This window comes from Balaenoptera musculus, chromosome 15, assembly GCF_009873245.2.
Source record: "Balaenoptera musculus isolate JJ_BM4_2016_0621 chromosome 15, mBalMus1.pri.v3, whole genome shotgun sequence".
Lineage (NCBI taxonomy): Eukaryota > Metazoa > Chordata > Mammalia > Artiodactyla > Balaenopteridae > Balaenoptera > Balaenoptera musculus.
The window spans coordinates 26777057-26799947 of record NC_045799.1 but is presented as its reverse complement, the minus strand read 5'-3'; the positions used below and the strand labels follow the sequence as shown (position 1 = coordinate 26799947).

At 42.8% G+C, this 22891-nt stretch overlaps 1 protein-coding gene across 2 annotated transcripts in view; it reads left to right on the top strand.

The window, feature by feature from the left end:
* TM9SF4 (transmembrane 9 superfamily member 4) overlaps positions 1-22891 on the top strand; it is a 54762-nt gene that overhangs the window by 8689 nt on the left and 23182 nt on the right. For both annotated transcript variants that reach the window (XM_036825574.1, XM_036825575.1), the window contains exons 2-5: positions 13040-13153; positions 17456-17555; positions 22329-22497; positions 22597-22726. In XM_036825574.1, the coding sequence (XP_036681469.1) occupies positions 13040-13153; positions 17456-17555; positions 22329-22497; positions 22597-22726 (513 nt within the window). The remainder of the gene's footprint in view (positions 1-13039; positions 13154-17455; positions 17556-22328; positions 22498-22596; positions 22727-22891) is intronic.

The window sequence follows — 22891 nt, the reverse complement described above, 5'->3', positions numbered from 1 at the left end:
AATGGTATTCCATTGTACAGCTATACTACATTTTGTTTATCCATTCACCAATTGATGGGTGTTTGGGTTGTTTCCAATTTTGGACTATTGTGATCAAAGCTGTTAGGAACGTTCATGTGCAAGTCATTGTATGGACATATATTTCCTTTTCTTTTGGGTAAATGCCTAGGATTGGAATTACTGGATAGTATGGTAAGTTTATGTTTAACTATTTAAAGATACTGCCAAACTTTATGTATTCTGGATGCAAGTCCCCTATCAGATATGTGATTTACAAAGGTTTTTCCCCTAGTCTGTGGCCTGTTTTTCATTTTCTTAATGATATCTTTTGAAGTCTAAAAGTCTTAGATTTAGATGAAATTCAATTTATCAATTTTTTAAAATATAGATTGTGCTTTTGGTGTTGTATCTAAGACACCTTTGCCTAACCCAGGGGCACAGAGATTTTCTCCTAGAAGTTTTATCATTTTAGCTTTTCTATTTAGGTCTATGATCTATTTTTAGTTAATTTTTGTATATGATGTGAGGTTCCTTTTGCACTGTCCAGGTACCATTTGTTGAAAGGACTATCCTTTCCCTATTGAATTGCTTTGGCAACTTTGTTGAGAGTCAATTTACTGTAAATGCAAAGATTTATCTCTAGACTTTTAATTTTGTTCCATTGGGGGGTTTTTTTTGTTTTGTTTTGTTTTTTATTTATTTAATTTATTTATTTTATTTTTGGCTGTGTTGGGTCTTCGTCGCTGTGCACAGGCTTTCTCTAGTTGCGGGGAGCAGGGGCTACTCTTTGTTGCGGTGCACAGGCTTCTCATTGCAGTAGCTTCTCTTGTTGTGGAGCATGGGCTCTAGGCACGTGGGCTTCAGTAGTTGTGGCTCGCGGGCTCTAGAGCACAGGCTCAGTAGTTGTGGCGCATGGGCTTAGTTACTTCGCGCCATGTGGGATCTTCCTGGACCAGGGCTCAAACCAGTGTCCCCTGCATTGGCAGGCGGATTCTTAACCACTGCACCACCAGGGAAGTCCATGTTCCATTGGGTTTTATGCTTATCCTTACCACACTGTCTTGATTACTGTAACTTTATAATTGCTTAGAAATTGTTAGTATAAATCCTCTAGTTTTGTTCTTTTTTGAAGTTGTTTTGGATATTCTGGGTCCTTTGTGCTTCCAGGTAAATTTTAGGGTCAACTTGTCAGTTTCAACAAAAAAGCCTACTGGGATTTTGATAGGGATTGCACTGAATCTATAGATTAGTCCGGGGAGAATTGCCATCCTAACAATATTGTCTTCCAATCCAGTATGGAATGTCTCTCCAATTGTTTAGATCTTCTTTTGTTTTTCTTAGCAATGTTGTGTAATTTTCAGTGTACAAGTCCTTTTTGAAAACTTATTTCTAAATATTTTATTCTTTTTGAAGCTACTGTAGATGGAGCTATTTTCTTTTCTTTTTTTTTTTGGCCGCACCGTGCAGCATGCAGGATCTTAGTTCCCTGACCAGGGATCAAACCTGGTCCAGTAGTTAAGACTGCCAGGGAAATCCCTGGAATATTTTCTTAATTTTATTTTTGGATTGTTCGTTGTTAGTGTCTAAAAATACAATTAATTTTTATGTATTGATCTTGTAGTCTGTGACCTGGCTCAACTTGTTTATTAGTTGTAGTTGTTGTTTTGTGGATTTCTTAGGATTTTCTAGATACAAGATATGTGATCTGCAAATAAAAGCACTTTTACTTTTTCCTTTTAATCTGGATGACTTTAATTATTAGCTTTAGTGCACATTATTTGCATTTATAGAACAATGTTGAATAGAAATGGCAAAAGTGGACATCCTTGCCTTGTTCCCCTTCTTAGGGGGAAGCATTCAGTGTTTCATCATCAAATATGATGTTGGCCGTGGGTTTTTCAAAGCTACCATTTATCTGATTGAGGAAGTTCTTTTTTATTCCTCGTTTGTTGAGAGTTTTTATCACGAATGTGTGTTGGATTTTGTCAAGTGCATTTTCTGCATCAGTTGTGATTATTGTATAGTTTTTGTCCTTTATTCTATTTATATGGTGTATTACATTATTTGATTTTCAGATATTAAGCCTACCTTGCATTCCTGGGCTAAACCCCACTTGGCCATGATGTGTAAACCCTTTTATATGTTGCTGGATTCAATTTACTAATATTTTGTGAAGGATTTTTCTGTCTGTGTTCCTGAGGAATATTTGTAGTTTCCTTTTCTTGTGATGTCTTTGGCTTTGGTACATTCTTTTAAAAAATTTATTTAGACAAATGAGATTATGCTATACATACACTGCTGTGCATCTTACTTTTTTTTTCTACTTAATATCTTATGTTAGCAGTCTTTCAGTAATAATTCTACCTTCCATTTAAGTATATATTGTGCTAAATTGCCCTCCCCAAATTTACCTATATCTAGTGTATTCAGATTTTTTTTAAACTTTGTGACTCTGAAAGGTAAAAAAGATGTCATTATTTCCATTTACAGTTTTTAGATTATGAATGATGTTGAGCATCTTTTTGTGTCTGACCATTTGAACCTTTTTCTTTTTAACTGCCCATTCTTTTCCTTGTGGGTTATTTGTCCTTTATTGGTTTGTAAGAGCTCTTGGTGTATTGAAGAAATTAGTCCTTTGTCAGGTGTGTGGGAAATATTTTTATTCAAATTGTCGTTTTCTTTTTCTATGGTGATTTTTTTTTTCATTTTCTTCCTTCTTCCTTTATATTCTTTTTCTTAATAGCTTCTGGATTTTGTTTTCTTCTTAGAAAACTTTCCATGTCAAGATTGTTTAAAAGTATAGCTATATTTTCTTCTAATACTGCTCTTATTTCAGTTTGTACGTTGAAGTCTTTTCTGTCTTCTCCAATACCAGTTTGGATAGCTCTGTATTTTAATATGTAGTAGAACTAGTATGCCTTCATTATTTTTCTTTTCAAAATAATCCTGAAGTAAAGGATAAGTGTGAAACTGACTAGAGTGATTTGTTTATTGGTAGAAAAGCATTGAATTGGGGGAGGGACAAGGAAGACAAAGTATTGGAGAGGAAAAGAATTAGAGAGGGAGGGTAAAGGGAGACAAAAAGCAATTAATCTGTGCCATCAAGTTCTTTGGATACCTCGAATCATGACCTAAAATTATCTCTGAGTATGGCTCCCACAGTGGGGACAAACTTCTGATCACTCAGCTCTGCCAGGTTTGGGACAGCTGGACTTCCTTTACTCTGCTGATAATTTGCTGTATGAACACATCACTTCCCCTCTCTGGCCTCCTGGATTACTTGACCCTGAGGTTCTTCAAAAGATGTCTTTTTAAAATAAATAAATTTATTTATTTATTTATTTTTGGCTGCGTTGGGTCTTCATTGCTGCACTGGCTTTCTCTAGTTGTGGTGAGCGGGGGCTACTCTTCGTGGCGGTGCATGGGCTTCTCATTGCGGTGACTTCTCTTGTTGCAGAGCACGGGCTCTAGGCACACAGGCTTCAGTAGTTGTGGCACGTGGGCTCAGTCATTGTGGCTCGTGGGCTCTAGAGCGCAGGCTCAGTAGTTGTGGCGCACGGGCTTAGTTGCTCCGTGGCATGTGGGGTCCTCCCGGACTAGGGCTTGAACCCATGTCCCCTCCATTGGCAGGCAGATTCTTAACCACTGCGCCACCAGGGAAGTCCCAAAAGATGTCTTTATGGAACCCAACTCTGGGTGGAACTTTGCCTTGTTTTGTTCAACCTTTAGGTTGCTTGGGTTGATGGAATGTCCCATATTTTCAAGGGAATCATGAATTTCTTGAGTTTCATGGGAGGTAATAAGGCTTCTGGTTCACTCTCCTCACTAGGGTAGGGATATCCCCTTTCACCTCCTTCCTTGGTCACCTCCTTCTCTCTGATTTGCTCATGGTTATGGCCATTTCCTTAGCTAGATAACTCTCTTGTTGGAAGTTTCCTTAGGTTGAGCATACATCTCCCTCCTTGCAGCGTACTCATTGGTCCTGCCTTCCAGTGCAACCCAGAGCAAAGCCACTCTGCCTTATCAAGCACACACTATGTGTACTTTACTTAATCCTTACCACCATCATCACTCAACCGCCCTGCCATGAGTTTAGTATTATTTTACTATTTTCTTATTACAAATAAGAAACCGGAGACTCAAAGAGTTTAAAAAACTTGCCCAAAGTCACACAGCTAGGAAGTGGTGGGTCAGGGCTTTGAATTCATATCTGTATGGCCCCCCAAAGCCTGTGCTTTTTCCACTACACCAGTGGTTCTCAAAGTGTGATCCCAAGACAAGGCCAGCAGTACCAGCATCTCCTGTGAACTTGTTAGAAGTGCAGATTCTCAGGCCCTGCTCCAGAGCTACTGAAAGAGACATTCTGGGGGGTTAGGCCAGGAATCTGTTTTAATAATCCCTCCTGGTGATTTCCTTGCCTGTTCAAGTTTCAGAACCACTGCCTCCCATTCTGCTTCCCCACCTGGCTGCTGCTTCTGTTCATATCTGACCAAGAATTTATAGGTGACTTCTCTAGGGCTGGATATTACTATGTCTCTGGACCAGAAATGTGCTGCACACACACACCTTTCCCCCGAACACATACGCACACGTACTCAGTAACCAGAGTCATTTTTAAAACTGCAGATATGATGTATCTCTTTCCTACTTAAAGTTCTTTAGTGTCTCCCCAATGCACTAAGGAGAAAGCCCAAACTCCTCAGTGTGGCTTTTGTGTGATGTATTCCTTACCCGTTTTCCAGTCTCCTGTCTACACAGACCTATTCATGCTTGCTACTCACATGAACTAGAAATGTTGTCATCACCTGGGAGCTTGTTAGAAATACAGAATCTCAGGCCCCACCCCAGACCTGCTGAATCAGACTCTGCATTTTAATAAGCCCTCCAGGTGATCTGTATGCACATTAAAGTTTGAGAAGCACCAGCCTACACCTCACCTGCCATAAACTCCTTATGGTTGCCCCCAGGCCCTTGTGCCTGTGTTTTGCTCTTTCTGGAACACTTCTCTCTTCCCTCTCCTTTCCCTTCAGGCCCTGGAGTAGGCTTGAGTCCTTAGATCTGCACCACATCCCTCTAAGACTGGGCTTGTTGCTGCTCCTTTGTACTTCTTAGCCTCTTAACTGATAGGTTAAGAGACTAGGCCCTCCCTAGCATCTGGGACATAGTGTTGCCATTGGCTGATGACTTGTCTCTGTCCGCCAGCTGGCTGAAAGCTCCTCGTGGGTGTGCATTCTGTGAGGCTGGCACAGTGCCTGACATATAGTAGGTGTTCAATGTAGTGAGCTGATTTCTGTACTGGTTAGAGCATGGGCCTTGGAGTCAGACTGCTTGGGTATAAATTCTGACTCAGCTAGTGTTATACCGCCTCTCTGAGCCTCAATTTCCTCATCTCTGAAATGAGAATAGTAAGAGTCTCTATCTCATAGGATTGTTGTCAAGATTAATTGGGTTATTGCATGAAAAGAACCTAGAAGTGTGCCTGGCACGTAATCAGTATCCAGTAAATATTAGCTGCCATTGTTATCGATATCACCATTACATGCTTATCATCTTTTAATGCAACTCACCTGCCTGAAAAGAGCATACCTGTTCCTGTACATTCTGATCTTGGGCAAGTTATATAATCTCAGGGTCTCAGGTTAATTGGCAATCATCTGGGAAATGGTGATAGAAATCCCCAGGTAGTTGTAGTTGCCTGAATCGTGTTTGTAAAGTGCTTAGCACAAAGCAGGGACTTGGTAAATGGAAGGAAGGGACTGTGCCATAGTGCCTTGTATTTACTTTTAGGTGCTCAGTGACTCTGTGGCTTCTTGTTACTTTTTAATGTTGTTTTCCGCCAGGGTGAGTATTTTCTTTGTTGTTATGTCTTTTTGTTTGTTTGTTTTTTGTGTCTACTTGCTCCATTGGTTTGAGACTTTGGAACAAAAGGGTATTGAAGTCTTTCAGGATTTGCTTTCAATTTCTCTGCAACCTGAGCTCTCATGGAGCCCTTGAGTTCCCCAGGGCAGTGTCTCTCTGCTAAGATTGGAGGATTCTGTTTCAAAAGAACTGGAGTAACTTCTTAGATTTAATTGTCTTGATAACCATAAGAGATTGTAATCTTCTGCCCTGGCTTCACATCACATATCAGATAAGGCAAAAAAGCCTGGACTCTCTGGCTTCCTAGGAAGGGAAATTTAGAGCACATATATATTTAAAAAAATTTTATTGAACTATACTTGATTTACAATGTGTTAATTTCTGCTGTACAGCAAAGTGATTCAGTTATACATATATATACATTCTTTTTCATATTCTTTTCCATTATGGTTTAACACAGGATATTGAATATAGTTTCCTGTGCTATACAATAGGACCTTCTTGTTTATTCATCATATATATAATACTTTGCACCTGCTAATCCCAACCTCCCAATCCTTCCCTCCCCCACCCTGCCTCCCCCTTGGCAACCACAAGTCTGTTCTCTATATCTGTGTGGAGTCTGCTTCTGTTTTGTAGATAGGTTCATTTGTGTCGTATTTTAGATTCCACATATAAGTGATATCATACAGTATATGTCTTTCTCTTTTTGACTTACTTCGCTTAGTATGATAATCTCTAGATCCATCCATGTTGCTGCAAATGGCATTATTTCATTCTTTTTTATGGCTGGGTAATAGTCCATTGTATATATATATATGTGTGTGTGTGTGTGTGTGTATTTACCACATCTTCTTTATCCATTCATCAGTCAATGGACATTTAGGTTGTTTCCATGTCTTGACTATTGTAAATAGTGCTGCTGTGAACATAGGGGTGCATGGATCTTTTCAAATTATAGTTTCGTCTGGATATATGCCCAGGAGTGGGATTGATGGATCATATGGCAACTCTACTTTTAGTTTTGTGAGGAACCTCCATACTGTTTTCCATAGTGGCTGCACCAGTTTTCATTCCCACCAGCAGTGTGGGAGGTAGAACACATATATTTTTGATAAGCAAGAAATACTGATGTTAACTGTGGGCTTTTCATTCGTGGCCTTTATTGCATTGAGGTAAGTTCCTTTTATACTTTTTTTTTTTGAGAATTTAAATCATGAATGGATTTTTTTTTTTTTTTTTTTGCCTGCATTGGGCCTTCGTTGTGCGCAGGCTTTCTCTAGTTGCGGTGAGCGGGGGATACTCTTCATTGCGGTGTGCGGGCTTCTCATAGCAGCTGCTTCTCTTGTTGTGGAGCACGGGCTCTAGGCGTGCGGGCTTCAGTAGTTGTGGAGCGCGGGCTCAGTAGTTGTGGCACATGGGCTTAGTTGCTCCGTGGCACGTGGGATCTTCCTGGACCAGGGCTCAAACCCGTGTTCCCTGCATTGGCAGGTGGATTCTTAATCACTGCTCCACCAGGGAAGTCCATGAATGGATGTTGAACTTTGTTAAATGCTTTTTCTGTGTCTATTGAAAAGATTATGTGATTTTTTCTTTCGTTTTGTTAATGTAGTTTATCACATTGATTGATTTGCGTTTGTTGAACCATCCTTGTATCACAGGGATAAATCCCACTTTATCTTGGTGTATGCTCCTTTTAGCAAGATGTTAAATTCAATTTGCTGGTATTTTATTGAGGATTTTTGCATCTGTGTTCATCAAGGATATTAGCCTATAGTTTTCTTTTCTTGTGGTATCTTTGTCTGATTTTGGTATCAGGGTGATGCTGGCCTCATAAAATGAGTTTGGAAGTGTTCCCTCTTGTATTTTTGGAAGAGTTTAAGGATTGGTATTAACTCTTCTTTGAATGTTTGTTAGAATTTACCTTTAAAGCCATCTAGTCCTGAACTTTTCTTTGTTGAGAGGTTTTTGATTACTGATTCAGTCTCCTTTTTATTCAATTTGTTGACCTATAATTGTTCACAATAGACCCTTATGATCCTTTTTGTTTCTTAGGCATCTGTTGTAATGTCTACTCTTTTATTTCTGATTTTATTTATTTGAGTCTTTTTCTCCTTAGGGTTGCTAAGGGCTTGTCAGTATTTTCAAAAAACCAACACAGTTCTGGGTTTTTTTTCCTATTTTTTAACATTCTCTTTTCAATTTATTTCTGCTCTAATCTTATTATTTCCTTACTTCTGCTAACTTGGGCTTAGTTTGTTCTTTTTCTGGTCCCTTGAGATGTAAGTTTGGGTTGGTTGTTTGAGGGTTTTTTTTTTAATGTAGGCATTTATCACTATAAACTTCCTTCTTAGTACTGCTTTTGTTGCATTTCGTAAATTTTGGCATTTTGTATTTTTATTTTCTTTTGTTTAAGGTACCTTTAAAATTCTTGTTCAACTTCCTCTTTGATCTAAGAGGGTGTTGTTTAGTTTTCACCTGTTTGCAGATTTTCCCATTTTCTGCTGTCATTGAGTTCTAGTTTCATTCCTTTGTGGTCAGAAAAGATACATGGAATGATTTCACTCTTTTCAAATTTGTTAAGACTTGTTTTGTGACCTAACATGTGGTCTGTCCTGGGGAATGTTTCATGTGCACCTGAGTAGATGTGTATTCTTCTGCTGTTGGGTGGAAGGTTCTATATATGTCTGTTAGGTCCATTTGGTCTGTAGTGTTGTTCAAGTCAGCTGTTTAACAGTTTTCTATCTGGATGTTCTATCCAGTATTGTAATTGGGATATTAAAGTCCCCTACTATTATTGCATTGCTGTCAATTTCTCCCTTCAGATCTGTCAATATTTGCTTTATGTATTTAGGTGCTCTGATGTTGGGTGCATATATATTTATAATTATTTTATCTTCCTATTGAATTAACCCTTTTGTCATCATATAATGACCTTCTTTGTCTCTAGGCACAGCTTTTGACTGAAAGTCTATTTTGTCTGATATAAGTATAGCTACTCCTGCTTTCTTCTGGTTATTGTTTACATGGAACATCTTTTTCTGTCCTTTCACTTTCATTGTGTGTGTCTTTAGATGTGTCTCTTGCAGGCGGCATATCACTGGATCTTGTTTTTTTATCCATTCAGCCACTCTGTGTCTTTTGATTGGGAATTTAATCCATTTACTCCCCAGGTTATTCTAATGTGCATCAGGGTTGAGAACCAGTATCCTAGATGTACAGATAGGGTACAGAGGTAATAGATGTCTCAGGGATTCTCACAGTAGGTCCTTGGACAGCTGGAAAGGTGGGAGGTGTCAAGAACTCCTTAAATTTGAGGATTTGAAAAAAATCAGTTATCAAGGGGATATAGCAAAGATTAAGAACTGTAGTATTCAACCTGTATGTGAATGGATGATTTTATATTTTTATAGATCAGAGGTTAGTTGATGCTTATTGTTAGCCTGTTTGATAAGGATTTGTTGAGTACTCACATCAACAAAGCCAGACAAGTGATTAGTGCAGGTGGAGAGATGGCAGATACTTAAACCATAATACAACATGAAAAGTGCTATAGTAGGGCCTTAAACAAGTACAGATTTAAATACTTGTCAAATAACTTAAGCAGCAGTCTTTGAACATGTATAGATGTGAACGTTCATTTGGGTGTTGGGTAGTTTCCAATTTCTTGCCTCTAGTGTCATCATAGAGATATTTGCCAAGTGCCTTGAAAAATAAGGAGGAAAGAGGATAATTCCTCCTGTGGGGATCTGAGGGGTTCTTGAAGGAAGCAACATTTCAACTGGACCTCCAAGTGTAGGTAGGACTTGAATTAGGTAAGGGCAAGTGTCAGAAACAGCCTGAGCAAAGGCCTTGAAGGCAGCCTCACCTGGGCAAGTCTGCTTGCCAAGGGCAGAGACAAACTTGGGGTCTTCCTGAAGGCTTAGAAAGAAAAGGTGGGAGGTGCTGATGGAAAGGCATCTTGGGGCCAGCAGGTAGAGTTCATTCCATACCAAGCTAGAATTGCTCTAACCTAGGCGTTCAGAACAGTGATGTTTTCTTTTGCCTAATTTATTTTATTATTTTTCTTAAGTGGTATAAATAGGTATAATCCCCAAAGAAAAACTAGAAAATACAGATATGCAAAAAAGGAAAACATCACTTCATTTTCTCAAACATAACTTTAAAAAAGAGGGGCATATCTTGCTGAGCAGGGTTCTATCCCCTGCTTTTTCTACATAAATCTAAAGCTTGAATATTCCTACTCAAGAAGTATATCATCATGTTTAATGACTACATAAAAGGATAAGTGGTTACACCATAGTTTAACCCATTCCACTAATATTGGGCATTTTACTGTTGTAAGTTGTGAACTATTTCACTATTTTAAATAACCCTGTGGTGAACATCCTTTTATGTACATTTTGGCATATTTGTCATATTTTTCTTAACATGTCTAGAAGTAGAATTGCAGGGTCAAAGAGTATGCACTTCTGGGGGACTTTTTTGAGGGGAGGATTTTGATGGCGTCAAATTGCCCCCCAGAAATGTTTCAGTTTATAATCCCTCCAGCCATATGAAAATATCGAAACAGTGACATTTTAATATCTAAAACTAACAGTATCATCTTGGTATAGTCATTAATTCTAAACTGAACTTCTGAATTGCTTTTGGTTGCCAACTTATATTATTCAAAGATTCTAGCATATTGTGGAAATAATTCTTTGCCATTTTTCATCTGTTGATCCTTCCTCTAAGATAAATTGATTTGTGATTTGTTGATAGTATCTATGTGTGAGGATTGTCTGTTTTCTGCATCATTTTTCAGAAATTTAGAGTTGGGTTATTATTTTTAAATGACTTTTGGCTGACATTTGATGTCAGAAATAGAGGGTTTGTCTTCCTTGCATTTAGTTAACTGGAATTCAGGTTCAAAGAGGAATTTGAGGAAAACAAAGGACAGAATTTATTTCTCTCACACAAAGCACTCACTCTAAGGACTGCCCAGTGAGGCCTAGCAAAGAGGGAGGGCTAGAATCTTCTGATGACTGGTCAAGTGGAGGAAATCCTCCACTTGATGGAGAGGAAATCAGAAGCTGTAACCAGCCCACAGTCAGTAGGCTTTCTCTCACAGAAAGAAAGAATAAAAATCTGTTTGTTGTTGCTGTATCAAGGCAAACCCATGCTACTAAAGGCTTCCCTTTGTACATGCATGGAATATCTCCAGAGGGATTTTCAAGGAACTGGTGCTAGCAGTTGTCTGTGGGGAGCTGAAGAGAGAGGAAGATTTATTTTTCATGGTTATACCCATTTGTACTGTTTGAATTACTGGATTGGCCAAAAAGTTTGTTCAGGTTTTTCCATAATCTTCGCGAATATTTACTGTATATGTTTTGTTTTTTCAAAACTTTTTTAACCTAGTTATTTTTTTAAAAGCCTCTCTTACCCATGGTTATGTAATATGTTAACATTAGAGGAAAGTGGGTGAAGAGTATATGGGAACTCTCATAGTATATTCTGTAAACCTAAATTTATTTAAAAATAAAAAGTTAAAAAAAATGATAGAAGCGGGGAACATACTGACTTCCTATACAGAATCCTACCCCATGAGACATTTTTCACCTTTTTGTCTTGTCATTTCTTTTAAAGATCTTGCTTTCACCCCTAATTCTGCTGACCTTGTGATTACCAGATTCAATACAACTGTCTTAGCCATTTTTCACTGTTTTTGTTGGGGTCAGACTATTATTTCATATTTCATAATGCACATCAGCTGACAGATACTTATAAACATCACAGCAGATCAGAGGAAAGCACTCTATGAATATATTGCTTTTAAGAGTTTGACCAGGCTCTGTATCTAAACTAGTGCACAAGCTCAGAACCTTAAACTTTGAAAGCCAGTTTTCCTCAACTTGTGCTCCTGGTAAAAATACAGATGAGTCTACGTTTTTGGCAAGCCCCCTGAGTGAGTGATTCTGATTCCCTATAACACTGAGTTCCAGAAAGAATCGTCTGAGAGTGTGTGTGTGTGTGTGTATGTGGTGGTGATGGTGACTTGAAGGATGCGGGGACAAGGTGATCAGGAGGCTGTGGCCAGTGTCCGATGGGAGGAAATGAGGGTCTGAAATGCCACAGCGGTAAAAGGGGTGGAGAGAGAAGGCAGATGCAGCCGCGCAATTGTGTTGGTGATCCAGGTGCGTGGACGACAAAGTTCCTTGTTCAAGCCAGGCAGAGGGAAAGAAGCTCTTCTAGTACCTTGAGGGGGCGAAGCATATTAATGAAGGGAAAGAGATGCTTTGATAGGGTACTTCTTGAGGTGGGTAATTGATCTTTCTTGCCTTTGATTACCAGGTGCCAGGCACTGGGGACACAGTCCCTGCTCCCACAGAGATTACATTCGAGTGAAGGGAGACAGATAATACACAAGTAAACAGATACATATGTCCATGTCAATTAGCTAAGTCCACGAAGAGAAGTGGAGTAAGGGGTTGGAGAATGGGTAATAGGAGCCCCGAGGAGGCCATTTCAGACGGGCTAGTCAGTGGAGGCTTCTCTGAGGAAGTGACATTTGAGAGAGACCTGAATGAAATAAGGGATGAGACATGACCCAGGCAGGCACCTGTGGGAAGGGCATTCTGACGGAGGGAGCAGTGAAGGTGATGGCCCTGAGGGGGTGGAGAAGGACTTGCTGTCAGGAGACAACAAGAAGGCTGGTGTAAACGGAGCTGAGGAGGCAGAGGACGGGAGGCGGTGGGGTCAAGACAATTTTGGAGACGGTTTGTAGGAAAATGTATTGGTAACATAGGAGCTTTCTGACAAAGCAAGCCTGTTGCTATGTAGAGAAATGGGAATTCATGGGACACTGTGGAGCTTTGTTTCCTGCTGGCCCAACAAGGCAGTGATACATGTGACATGATGAAAGGAACATTGCTCGAAGAGTGGGGAGCCGTGGCTCCTGTATTAGTCTGCCCTTTTGCCCTGCTGTTAATTACTGCACTCAATTTGTGGCTCGTTTCTGGAAGTGCAGGATCAGTGCCTCATCGCACCCTTGGGGGCATTTAGAGGGTAGCCCTTGGGAGGCCTCAGGCTTCTCAGCGTGGGGATGAGACTGTGTCAGTTAAAGCAGATGTGACAGTGCCCCAGAGGGTTGTTCACCTCTTTCCCCCATTCCAACTGCCACCTCTCTTCTTCCAAGCAGGATTGGTTGCTGTGGTCCCTGCTGCTTCTCTCTCTCACGTGTGATACAGGGGCTTTCTATGTTCCTGGGGTCGCACCAATCAACTTCCACCAGAACGACCCTGTAGAAATCAAGGTAAGTGCGTTCCTGGTCTGCGGGAGCCTCTGTGCTGGGCAGCCTGGCCAGAGGACTGTGGTGTGCTGGTCACGTCCCTCCTGTGGTTGCAGAGAACCCAGGCCAGTGCTGCTTAGCCTGGGAGGAAGAGGATTCACTGCGCACGGCTGGGGCGGAAGTGGTGTCCCTCGGGCCCCGCAGTGCCGGGATCTCCGCCTCTCCTCTCTCTCTGCCTCTGGCTGTCTCTGCATCTCTGCCTGTATGAGTGCATTCTCTCTCTCTCTGTCCCTCTCTCTCTTTCTCTTTGGCTCTGGCTCTGTTTCTGGTTCTTCTTGTGTCTTTGTTTCTCTCTCACTTTCACTCGCTTCTGTGTCCATCTCTTTCTGTGTCTCCATCTCTCTCAACCTGCCTCCTTCTCTGTGACATCTCTGCCTCTCTCCATCCTCCTCTCTGTTACCGGCTTTCTCTGCATAACTCATATCATCTGTGTATACGCAGCCTATTATGGCCTTTTTTTTAAATTTTAGCTTCTGCCAGGATTCTCCAGTTCAGTATTTCCAAACGGTGCACTGCATATCTGAGTGGTGGTATATGAGATGATTTTAAGTGGCTGACACGTATGTTTTATTTTAATAGCTGTTTTCTTTTAATAATACTAGAAAATATAGCCATTACTTCAACTCATGATTTCATGGCTGTCGTTGGTTTTCCATTTTTAATGTGTTAAAATGTTTGCTTCTTAAATAAAGGTATTTACCTGAAAATGAATCATATCCAAGAAAATAGCAGAATAAGTGGTAAGTAGATAGGGCAAGTTGGTACATGAGTGATTAGGATTTGAAAGCGTTGCCCTAAATCAGAGTCCAGAAGAACATCCAACTGGGCCACCTCACCTTTTCAGCCTAGATGCCCACCTGTGGGTCAGTCACCTGTGACAGGGTTATGGGAGAGTCCTTTAAAATATGGTTGATCAGGGCAGTGGGCAGACTGGCACGTTGATTAATGACTCGGACTCTTGCTGGCATTCTCAGAGCCCTAAACACGGCTGAGGGTTGGTGGTGGATCTTCTTGGATCTCATTTCCCAGGAAACAAACTCTAAGGTGGAGATTTGGTGCAAGAGATTTATTGACTAGGCGCTCAGGGTCGGCAATTGGGAGGGAGTAAGGGAAGCAGGACTGGGCAGAGGGAGATATTAAGCTGTGATACAACAGAGTCCTGTGGAAGGCTCTGGAACTGGAGTGGCCAGCTGCAGAGTTCTCCCACATTGAGGCGAGAGGACTGGCCACCAGACAAGGGGTGTGACCTTGTACCAGAGCTCCCAGCTATAGGAACTCCTCTCTACCATCACCCGAATATAACCACCCTTAATACTTTGGGTTATTTTTCTTAGTCTTTTTTTCTGTGCAGTGTTTACAGTGTAGGGTACTCGGCATTCTCACACTTCCATAAACCCCCCAGCTTCTTGACTACCACATTGGTCCCCCATAGGCAAAATAACGTACAGTTGAAGTTTTTAAGTAGTCCTTCAAATCCTTAGTGATTCTGTACAAAGGACTAGCAAAACTTATAAAGTAATGAAAATAAATTCTGCTCCTAAAATGTACATTTCTTGTTGATGGGAACCACATCTTTACTGGTCTGTGTAAAAGCAAAGCAGTGAGATTGTGTGAAAATAAAGTTTTTGTCCTGTCCTAAGCATCACAGTGTTCAAAAGGGGGAACAGAAGCCCAGGAAATCACAAAGGGCCATCCACCTGACATGCTGTCATGTACATGTGCCTTTGTTTGCCACCACATTTTGGGCATTTACAAAATTACCAATTGCTACATGTCATGCTTATTTGGGGCATTAGATGCAAGCAACTTTTCATTATCCAGGGGGAGTTAACCAGTTTAGAGGTTAAAAATATAATACATTTGTGGAAAAACGAAAACTACCACGAATCAAGTTCTACAAGGGCTGGGATATTATCTTTCTCGGTTACTGCTGCGTCACCAGCTCCTAGTACATAGCCTGGTAAGGTGGATACATACATATGATCAATGACTATTAGAAAGTGTCTGCATTTAGAACTGTGTAGTAGTAACAAGCAAATGCGCCATTCCATGTGTTGCATTACTGTGAGCATCCCTCTTCCTTGGAAGTCAGACTTGTAATTTTCGGGAACAATAATTAAAGTCACCTTTATTGAGGATTATTTACATGCCAGGCATTACGCATGGCTTAGCTCAAGATGCCCCCCAAGAGCCCTGTGAGGCAGATACTGTATGTTTTAGGGATTTACTGAACATTTTACAGTTATGGAAACTGAGGCCCGAGGAAGTGAACCAACTTGCCCAAGGTCACATTGTGAGGGAGACATAGGGTTAGTTCAGAGCCCGGCTCTTAACCGCCGCAGTACCCTTCCTCCCAGTGCCTCTGCCAGAAGCCCCCTCCAGAACAAAGCTTGTGGCATGGGGAGGACAGGGTAGTTCTGGCTTCAGTCCTGCCAAGCGGGGCATGTGAGAGCGTACACCTTGGGTGGGAAGGGAGAGGGCTGGAGGGGACATAAAGGTGAGACTCAGTTTCTTTGTAATGTGGATTCTTTTTTGATTGTCCAGAAGGAGAGAAAGCTAAGAAATGCAAAATAACAGGCTATTATAACAGACAATAACTTTTTGGTCATTTTGCCTCAAGCAGTTCATGAAATGCTTAATAGAGGTCCCCCGTCCTTCAATCCAACATCTAAAAGCTCTGAAACTTAGAGTTTTTCTAAACTCATTGTAGGCGAGACCTGACCTGAACTGTTTATTAACTTTATTTTTCCCACTTAGTATGAATATTTTTGCATTTCCTTGTCATTGAATGTGGGGTACTGCTCCAGACCCAGCTGGGGGGTGTTATAAAACCCATGGTTTTATAATATACCACATTGCTCTTTTAAAATTAGAAAAATTCCTAATTCCAAAGCAAGAGTTTTAAGTAAGGATTGTGGACCTGGATTCTAAAAATTATTTATACTTTCAGATGGTGTATGAGGAATGGTTAATAGTTTTTAAATAGCAAAGATAATTTTAGTTGCATTTAAGTTAAAATTTGGGACTTCCCTGGCTGTCCAGTGGTAAAGACTTCGCCTTCCAATGCAGGGGGTGCGGGTTTGATCCCTGGTCAGGGAGCTCAGATCCCACATGCCTCACCGCCAAAAAACCAAAACATAAGACAGAAGCAGTATTGTAACAAATTCAATAAAGACTTTAAAAATGGTCTACATCAAAAAAATCTTTAAAAAAAAAAAAAAGGTCCACATCAAAAAAAAAACTTTAAAATAATTAATTAATTAATTAATTTTTTTTTTTGCAACATTTTGATTGGTTCTATTTTATCCATGTTTTAGGGAGTTGTCTGTGGCTGTCACTGTTTCCAGAGCTGCATTCTGTGTGCTTGCATCACTTCCTAAATGTTCTTCTTCATGGTCTTCTTAAACTTCGTCTTTGATGGTTGCATAATATTTAATTAAACGAATATATTGTGGTTTATTGACCAATTTCCCATTATGGGGCTTTTAGCTGTTTTTCCATTTTTTTCTCTCTTTTTTCATTGTGCAAACATTTATTGAGCATGTACTGTGTACCTAGATCTGTAGGCACGGTGGTTACATAGGTAAGCGAGACACATATGGTCCTTGCCCTCATGGAGCTTAATCTTAAATTCTAGTAGGGGAGACTGATTTCTCTGGAAAACAAAAACAAAAACATAAAATAATTACATTTTATCAGACGTGCTACAAAGATAACTAGAAGTGTTGAAATACAGAAGATGAGGGAATTCCTTTGATAAGATGATTAGGAAAGGACTCAAAGGTGAGGGGATTTAAGCTGAGACCAAATGTGAGAAGGAGGCAGCGAGTCGGGCAGAGAGGAGCAGGTTGAAAGCCTGAAGCAGGAGAGGGCTGGCCGGGCTCAGGGAACTAGAGGCAAAAGACCACTGTGGTTAGGAATGAGGAGGGAGCTCTTTGTTCCGGAAGTTTCTTCCCTTATTTGGAGTTATTTCCTTAGGAAAGATGCCCAGAAGTGAAATTATAGGGTCAAAGGATATCAGCATGTTAAGGACTCTGAGTATATATTGGATTTGGTTGTGATTTTAAACAAAATCTACAATGTAATCTAAAACTAGTGAACTGTGAAATAATTGTATAGTATACCAGAGTTGTGTCTGCTGTGGTTAGTTTGCTTATTAGGTAATAATGCCGAGTATACTAAAGATGAGTGGGTACCAGGGAGGATTACTGGAACAGTCATCTTGATTTCTGGGTTGAGGAATAATGGCCTCTCTTCTCCCACTAGGCTGTGAAGCTCACCAGCTCTCGCACCCAGCTGCCTTATGAATACTACTCACTGCCCTTCTGCCAGCCCAGCAAAATAACCTACAAGGCAGAGAATCTGGGTAAGTTCTTCTCTCACACTGCTGTCACACTATCCCAAAGAGGAACCCAGATCTTTTCATAATGTTAATAGCAGTTAACCCTTATATAGCACCTACCGTGTGCTGCACAACATTCTACATAGTTTATATACAGATTAGCTTATTTAATCCTCATAACATCCTGAAGGAGGTAGTTGTGGTGTTTATTCCCATTTTACAGGGTAAGTGACTTGCCTCTGGTTATACTGTTAATTAATGGCTAAACTGGGCTTGGAATCCATGTAGTCAGGCTTCAGAGCTGGAGCCCTTAGCTACTGCTCCGACTGGCTCTCCTTGATTTCTAGATATCCCCTTCTGTTTCTTGCGGCTTCTGTAACCTGCTCTGCTTTTAATTAAAAGAATGAGTGATTATCTCTGGCCCTAATGGAAGCAGGGACATCACCATAGTTCTTGCTAAGCTGTGCAGGCCTTGCCTCAAATAATGTGTGAAGCACCCAGTGCAGTGTCTGGCATGTGTGTTCATAAATAGCAGCCATTTTATTTTAATTCAGATAATTCTTTGCTGGAATTTCAGGCTTAAAGGAAAAGACATTTGGTGGCCTCTATTGAGGACATGATTATTAGTACATACTCTGCCATCTCAGTGTTAAGTCCTGGAGATAAAAACTTGGAAGGATGCCCTCCCTGACTTCAAGGAACCTAAGAGACTTTCCTGTTCTCTTATAGCTTAGGGAGGGGAAAGGAGAGAACTGGCTCTTGAGCAGTCCCCTGAAAGGGCTGCCTTCTCCATCGGGGCTACCCATGGCTCAGATGTTTCCAGAACCCCTAGCCAACAGGTATACCTACTGCCAGGTATTGGATGTCCCAGACCAGCTGGGGCAGGCCTCGACCAAAAGCAGGCAGCACCGCCAGTCCCGAAGTCTCGCCTTGTGCAGTTGGACGGAGGTCGGTCTCGGGGCCTGGACTGCTCCTGCTGCCTGCCGCTTACCCTTCTTTTCTCTCCACACCATGCCGTGCCCCGGCCACCTTGCCGCTGCTGGGAAGCCTGACCTGCTGTGTCCTCGAGACCCCTCACAGCAGCTCCTCCCTTCCCCTGTGAGCTGGTGTGGCTTCATCTACAGCCCAAGGCTGAGCATTTGGGCACCCCTCAGTGTGATGCTGCGTGACCTTAACCTCCGTGAAGCTGGGGAATGTTCCTGCCTCATAGAAATGGAAACTTCCGTGTACAAAAGTTATCCTGCCACAGTGTATCTCATTCCAGCTTTGTGTGGTGCCTCCCTCTGTGGCCTAGGGGCTCTTTGAGCAGCGGGATCATGTCTTAGATGTCTCACATGTCTCTCTCTGCCACTTCTGACCCAGTGTCTGACACATAGTTGTCATTCAGTAAAAGTTATTGTCCTCCCTGAGTGGAGCAGAAACAGCCTTGATTGAGTGCCTGTTGGGTCGCAAGCCTTGTACTCTACGTCCTCATCATCATCACTGTTAATACTTAAAGGGCTCTAACAATGAGCCGGGCATTGTTCTAAGCACGTCTGTGCTTACCTTAGTTAATTCTCACAACAGCCCTCTGAGGTAGCTACTCTTACTATCCCCTTATCACAGATAAGGGAAGTGAGGCACAGGAGGTGAAGTCACTTGCTACAGGTCACTCACCGAGTTGGTGGCAGAGCCCAGGAACTCTGGCTTCAGGGTCCATAGCCTTAAGCAGTACACTCTGCGCACTGTCTTACTTGGTTCCGACTGTAACTCAGCAAAGCCAGGTATGATGGCCCCCATGCCATAGTAGAGGGCACAGTAGCTTCAGAGGTTTGAAAAACTTGCTTGTGGTCACATGGTCAATGGGTAGAGAAATTGAGATCTTAACCCAGGTTTTTTAACTCTAAAAACAGAATTCTTTCTGTTGTCCAGACTGCCTTTTCCAGAAAGGTTCATTTGGGCTGTCCAAGGGCTGTGCTCCTGATTATCATGTTGGTGGAGATTCATATCATGGCGAGGTGGGGGTGGGGGCATGTCTGCGGCAGAAGTACTGGAATATAACATCAGACTCGCTTAGAGGGTCCACTCAGCTTGTTGCTCGTTTAGTGTGGCTGGCTGTCTGCTCCCAGCTTTAAAAATTAGAATGAATACTTCCGTATTAGAAGTGAGCTGTTCCAGGCCAGTATGTCCTCTTTCTTAGTTTAAATGTATCAATAATTTCTAAATATCAAGAAATGATACCCACCTTACTTCATCTTCAGCCCTGTTCCTCTCTCTGTATGTTCTTCCTTTCCTCAAGTGAGTTCCTTATTGACCTTACTGAAAAGAAGTGAGTGGTAGGGCATGGTATAGAGGAAAGAGCCCAGGGGCTTAGCACTACCACAGTCACTGTCATAGGCTAGTCACTATCTGGGTCTGGTTCTCAGCATTGTCATCTGTAAAATGGCAGAGGATGACCCAGATCATTTCAGCAGTGGACCATGCAGATATCTTATTTGGTGTTCTTGCCCTCCCACTGGCCAGTCCATCCCTGGGTTTTGCATACTCACCTGCATAACTAGCCTTCTAAAGGAGGGGGAAAGTGGGGGAGAGGTGTAGAGACCTTCATCCAGGCCCCTTTTTACCCTCCCCCCTCTCCTGAGTGGCCTCATCCACACTTGTCAGAGTGCTACTTTGCACAGCTGAGTGGTTCTCCCCACTGTGGTAAAGCCTGTGGCCCTGCCACTTACCATCTGTATCCCAACAACTCACAGCTTCTATCTATAGATAGCCCTGACCTTTCCTCTGACCCTCATATTTGGATATCTGACTGCCTGCTTGACATAGCCACTTGACATATCCAAACTGAAAAAATGCCTTCAGTCTAAATTTGCTGTTTTTCCCATTTTCCCCCCAACTGGAACTTGGTTGTAGAAGCCTCATAGTCTTCCTGATATGCACCACTCCTCACTCATCCTTTGTGTCAGCCAGCACCAACCCCCCTAGATTTCACCTCCTCAGTAGCTCCTGAATCTGTGTACTTGTTTCCACCCTCACTATATCCTCTAATCCAGCCACCATCACCGCCCACTTGCATAGCTGACTGCCAATCGCCCCCAGCCAGTTCCGTGCATCTTTGATATTTTCTTCACAAAACAGCCAGAGTGATCTGTAACCAGAACTGGATAATGTCTTCTGCCGCCCCTGTTAGAAACCCTTTATTGGTTTTTGTGGCTCTCTCGATAGAGATCAAACTTCCCGTTGGCCCACAGGCCCCCTGAGGTCCAGCTCCGGCCCGTCTCTCCAGCGCGCCTCAAGTCACCCTTGCTGTGTGCACTACAGCTGCACAGGCCTCTTACGTTTACCGCGTCGTCCCCCTGCCTTCCCCCCGCCCCCCAACCAGGCAGGGAGCCTTTGTGCGTGCTGTTCCCTTCTGTCCAGCATAGTCTTCCCCTATCTCTTTGCCTAGTTAAGGCTCTCTTCCTTTAGAGCTCACTTCAAGCATTACTTCCTCAGAGAAGCTGTCCTAGACCTACTCCCCCACATCTAGAGCAAGTTCCTCATATTGTACTGTATCTTCTCATTATCCTGATTAATCAATCTGTCTTTTCACTAGACCATAAGCTCCATATGTCTGTTCAACATTATTTCTCCAGAGCCCAGCACATAACCAATATCCAGTGGATGTTTGGGAAGGAATGAATGAATGAACGAATGAGTGACTAGGCCAAGAGTCCCACATCAAGCGGGTCCACACTGGTAGGCAGCTGTTAGACCAGGCGTGTGTGGGCATTAGTGCCGCCTGTGGGCTTTGGTAGGTCTCCTTCGGCTTGCGCCAGTTCCACCTCATCCCAGTAGAAGTGTTAGAATGGCTCAGAATGAAATCACCGGTGGGTTTAGTTGACAGGCCCTAACTGCTCGGTGCCTGCTCTTGGGACGTCTGGCAGCAGGTTCCTCTGAGGCAGTAGGCATGCAAGGGGTGTGCCAGTTCGTTAAGTTAAAAAGATGTTTTGGCTGAAAAATCTCAGGTGCTGGATTTTACCCTACCTCCCTTCCTCCCTGAACCAGGATCTGAAGATGGAGAAATAAATAGGAAACATTATCTGCCCTTAAAGAGCTCATAATGAGGTATGAGGACAAAAACTTAACCCATCAACATATTGTACAAAGTCACATCACTGACATATGAAAAGGTGCAGAAGTGATGCTGGTGATAAAGATAGTATTTGTTGTCTTCCCACTCTGTGCCTGGTACTTTATTTCTCACTGTAACCCTGTGAGATGGGTACTATTATCCCCATTTCACAGATGAGGAAATTGAGGCTCATTGAGGTTAAGGTACTTACCAAGACTGCTAAGCTAGTCAGTGGCAGAGCCAGGGTTCAGTAGCCCTCTCTTCACCACTGTATGATGCTGCCTCTGTGCAGAGGGCAATCCGAGGAGGGAGTGACGAACTCAGTCCTGAGGAGGTCAGGAAGGGCTTCCCGGAGAGTGGAATAGAAGCTGAGCTTGAAGGGTGAGGAAGAGTTTCCCAGGAACGTGGGGCAGGGAATGGCACTCCAGGCAAAGGAAACGACATGAGGCCCAGAGGCACAGAATGACGTGGCATGTTTGACGTGCTCTGAAGAGTCTGGTGGTGCTAGAGCACAGAGGGAGAGGAGGGACAACAAGGGGGCGTCAGGTGGGCAAGCCTGGCCTGAACAGGCAGGGTAATGCATTGAGTGCCAGGCTGCAGGACGGCTGAAGGCCCTGCAGGTGGGTCCTGTGTCTCCGTGGCTCTGCTGACCTCAGCAACCTCAGGGCTGAAGCTCTGAGCTCCATCTGTCTCTCTTATGGCAGGAGAGGTGCTGAGAGGGGACCGGATTGTCAACACCCCTTTCCAGGTTCTCATGAACAGCGAAAAGAAGTGTGAGGTTCTGTGCAGCCAGTCCAACAAGCCGGTGATCCTGACCGTGGAACAGAGCCGGCTCGTGGCCGAGCGGATCTCCGAGGACTACTATGTCCACCTGTGAGTTGTCCTCTGCTCCCTGCCAGCGTCGAGTTCGCACAGGGGAGGGCGCTGAGGGAGAGGCGGTCTGAGGGACTGAGCGGGGCCTTGGGTTTCCAGCATTGCAGACAACCTGCCTGTGGCCACCCGGCTGGAACTCTACTCCAACCGCGACGGCGATGACAAGAAGAAAGAGAAAGACGTGCAGTTTGAACACGGCTACCGGCTCGGCTTCACGGATGTCAACAAGGTAGAGTGTCGTGATGTGCTCAGAGGGCTGGGGGAGCCACTCCCCAAAGTCACGAGCACTTGGGGCCACAGGGGAGGGGGAAACATGTAGCTCTAGGCTTAGAAAAGATGGGGATAGCCAAGACAAGTTCCTCCTGGTGCCCCCGGCCATGGCCTGTCAGAAGTC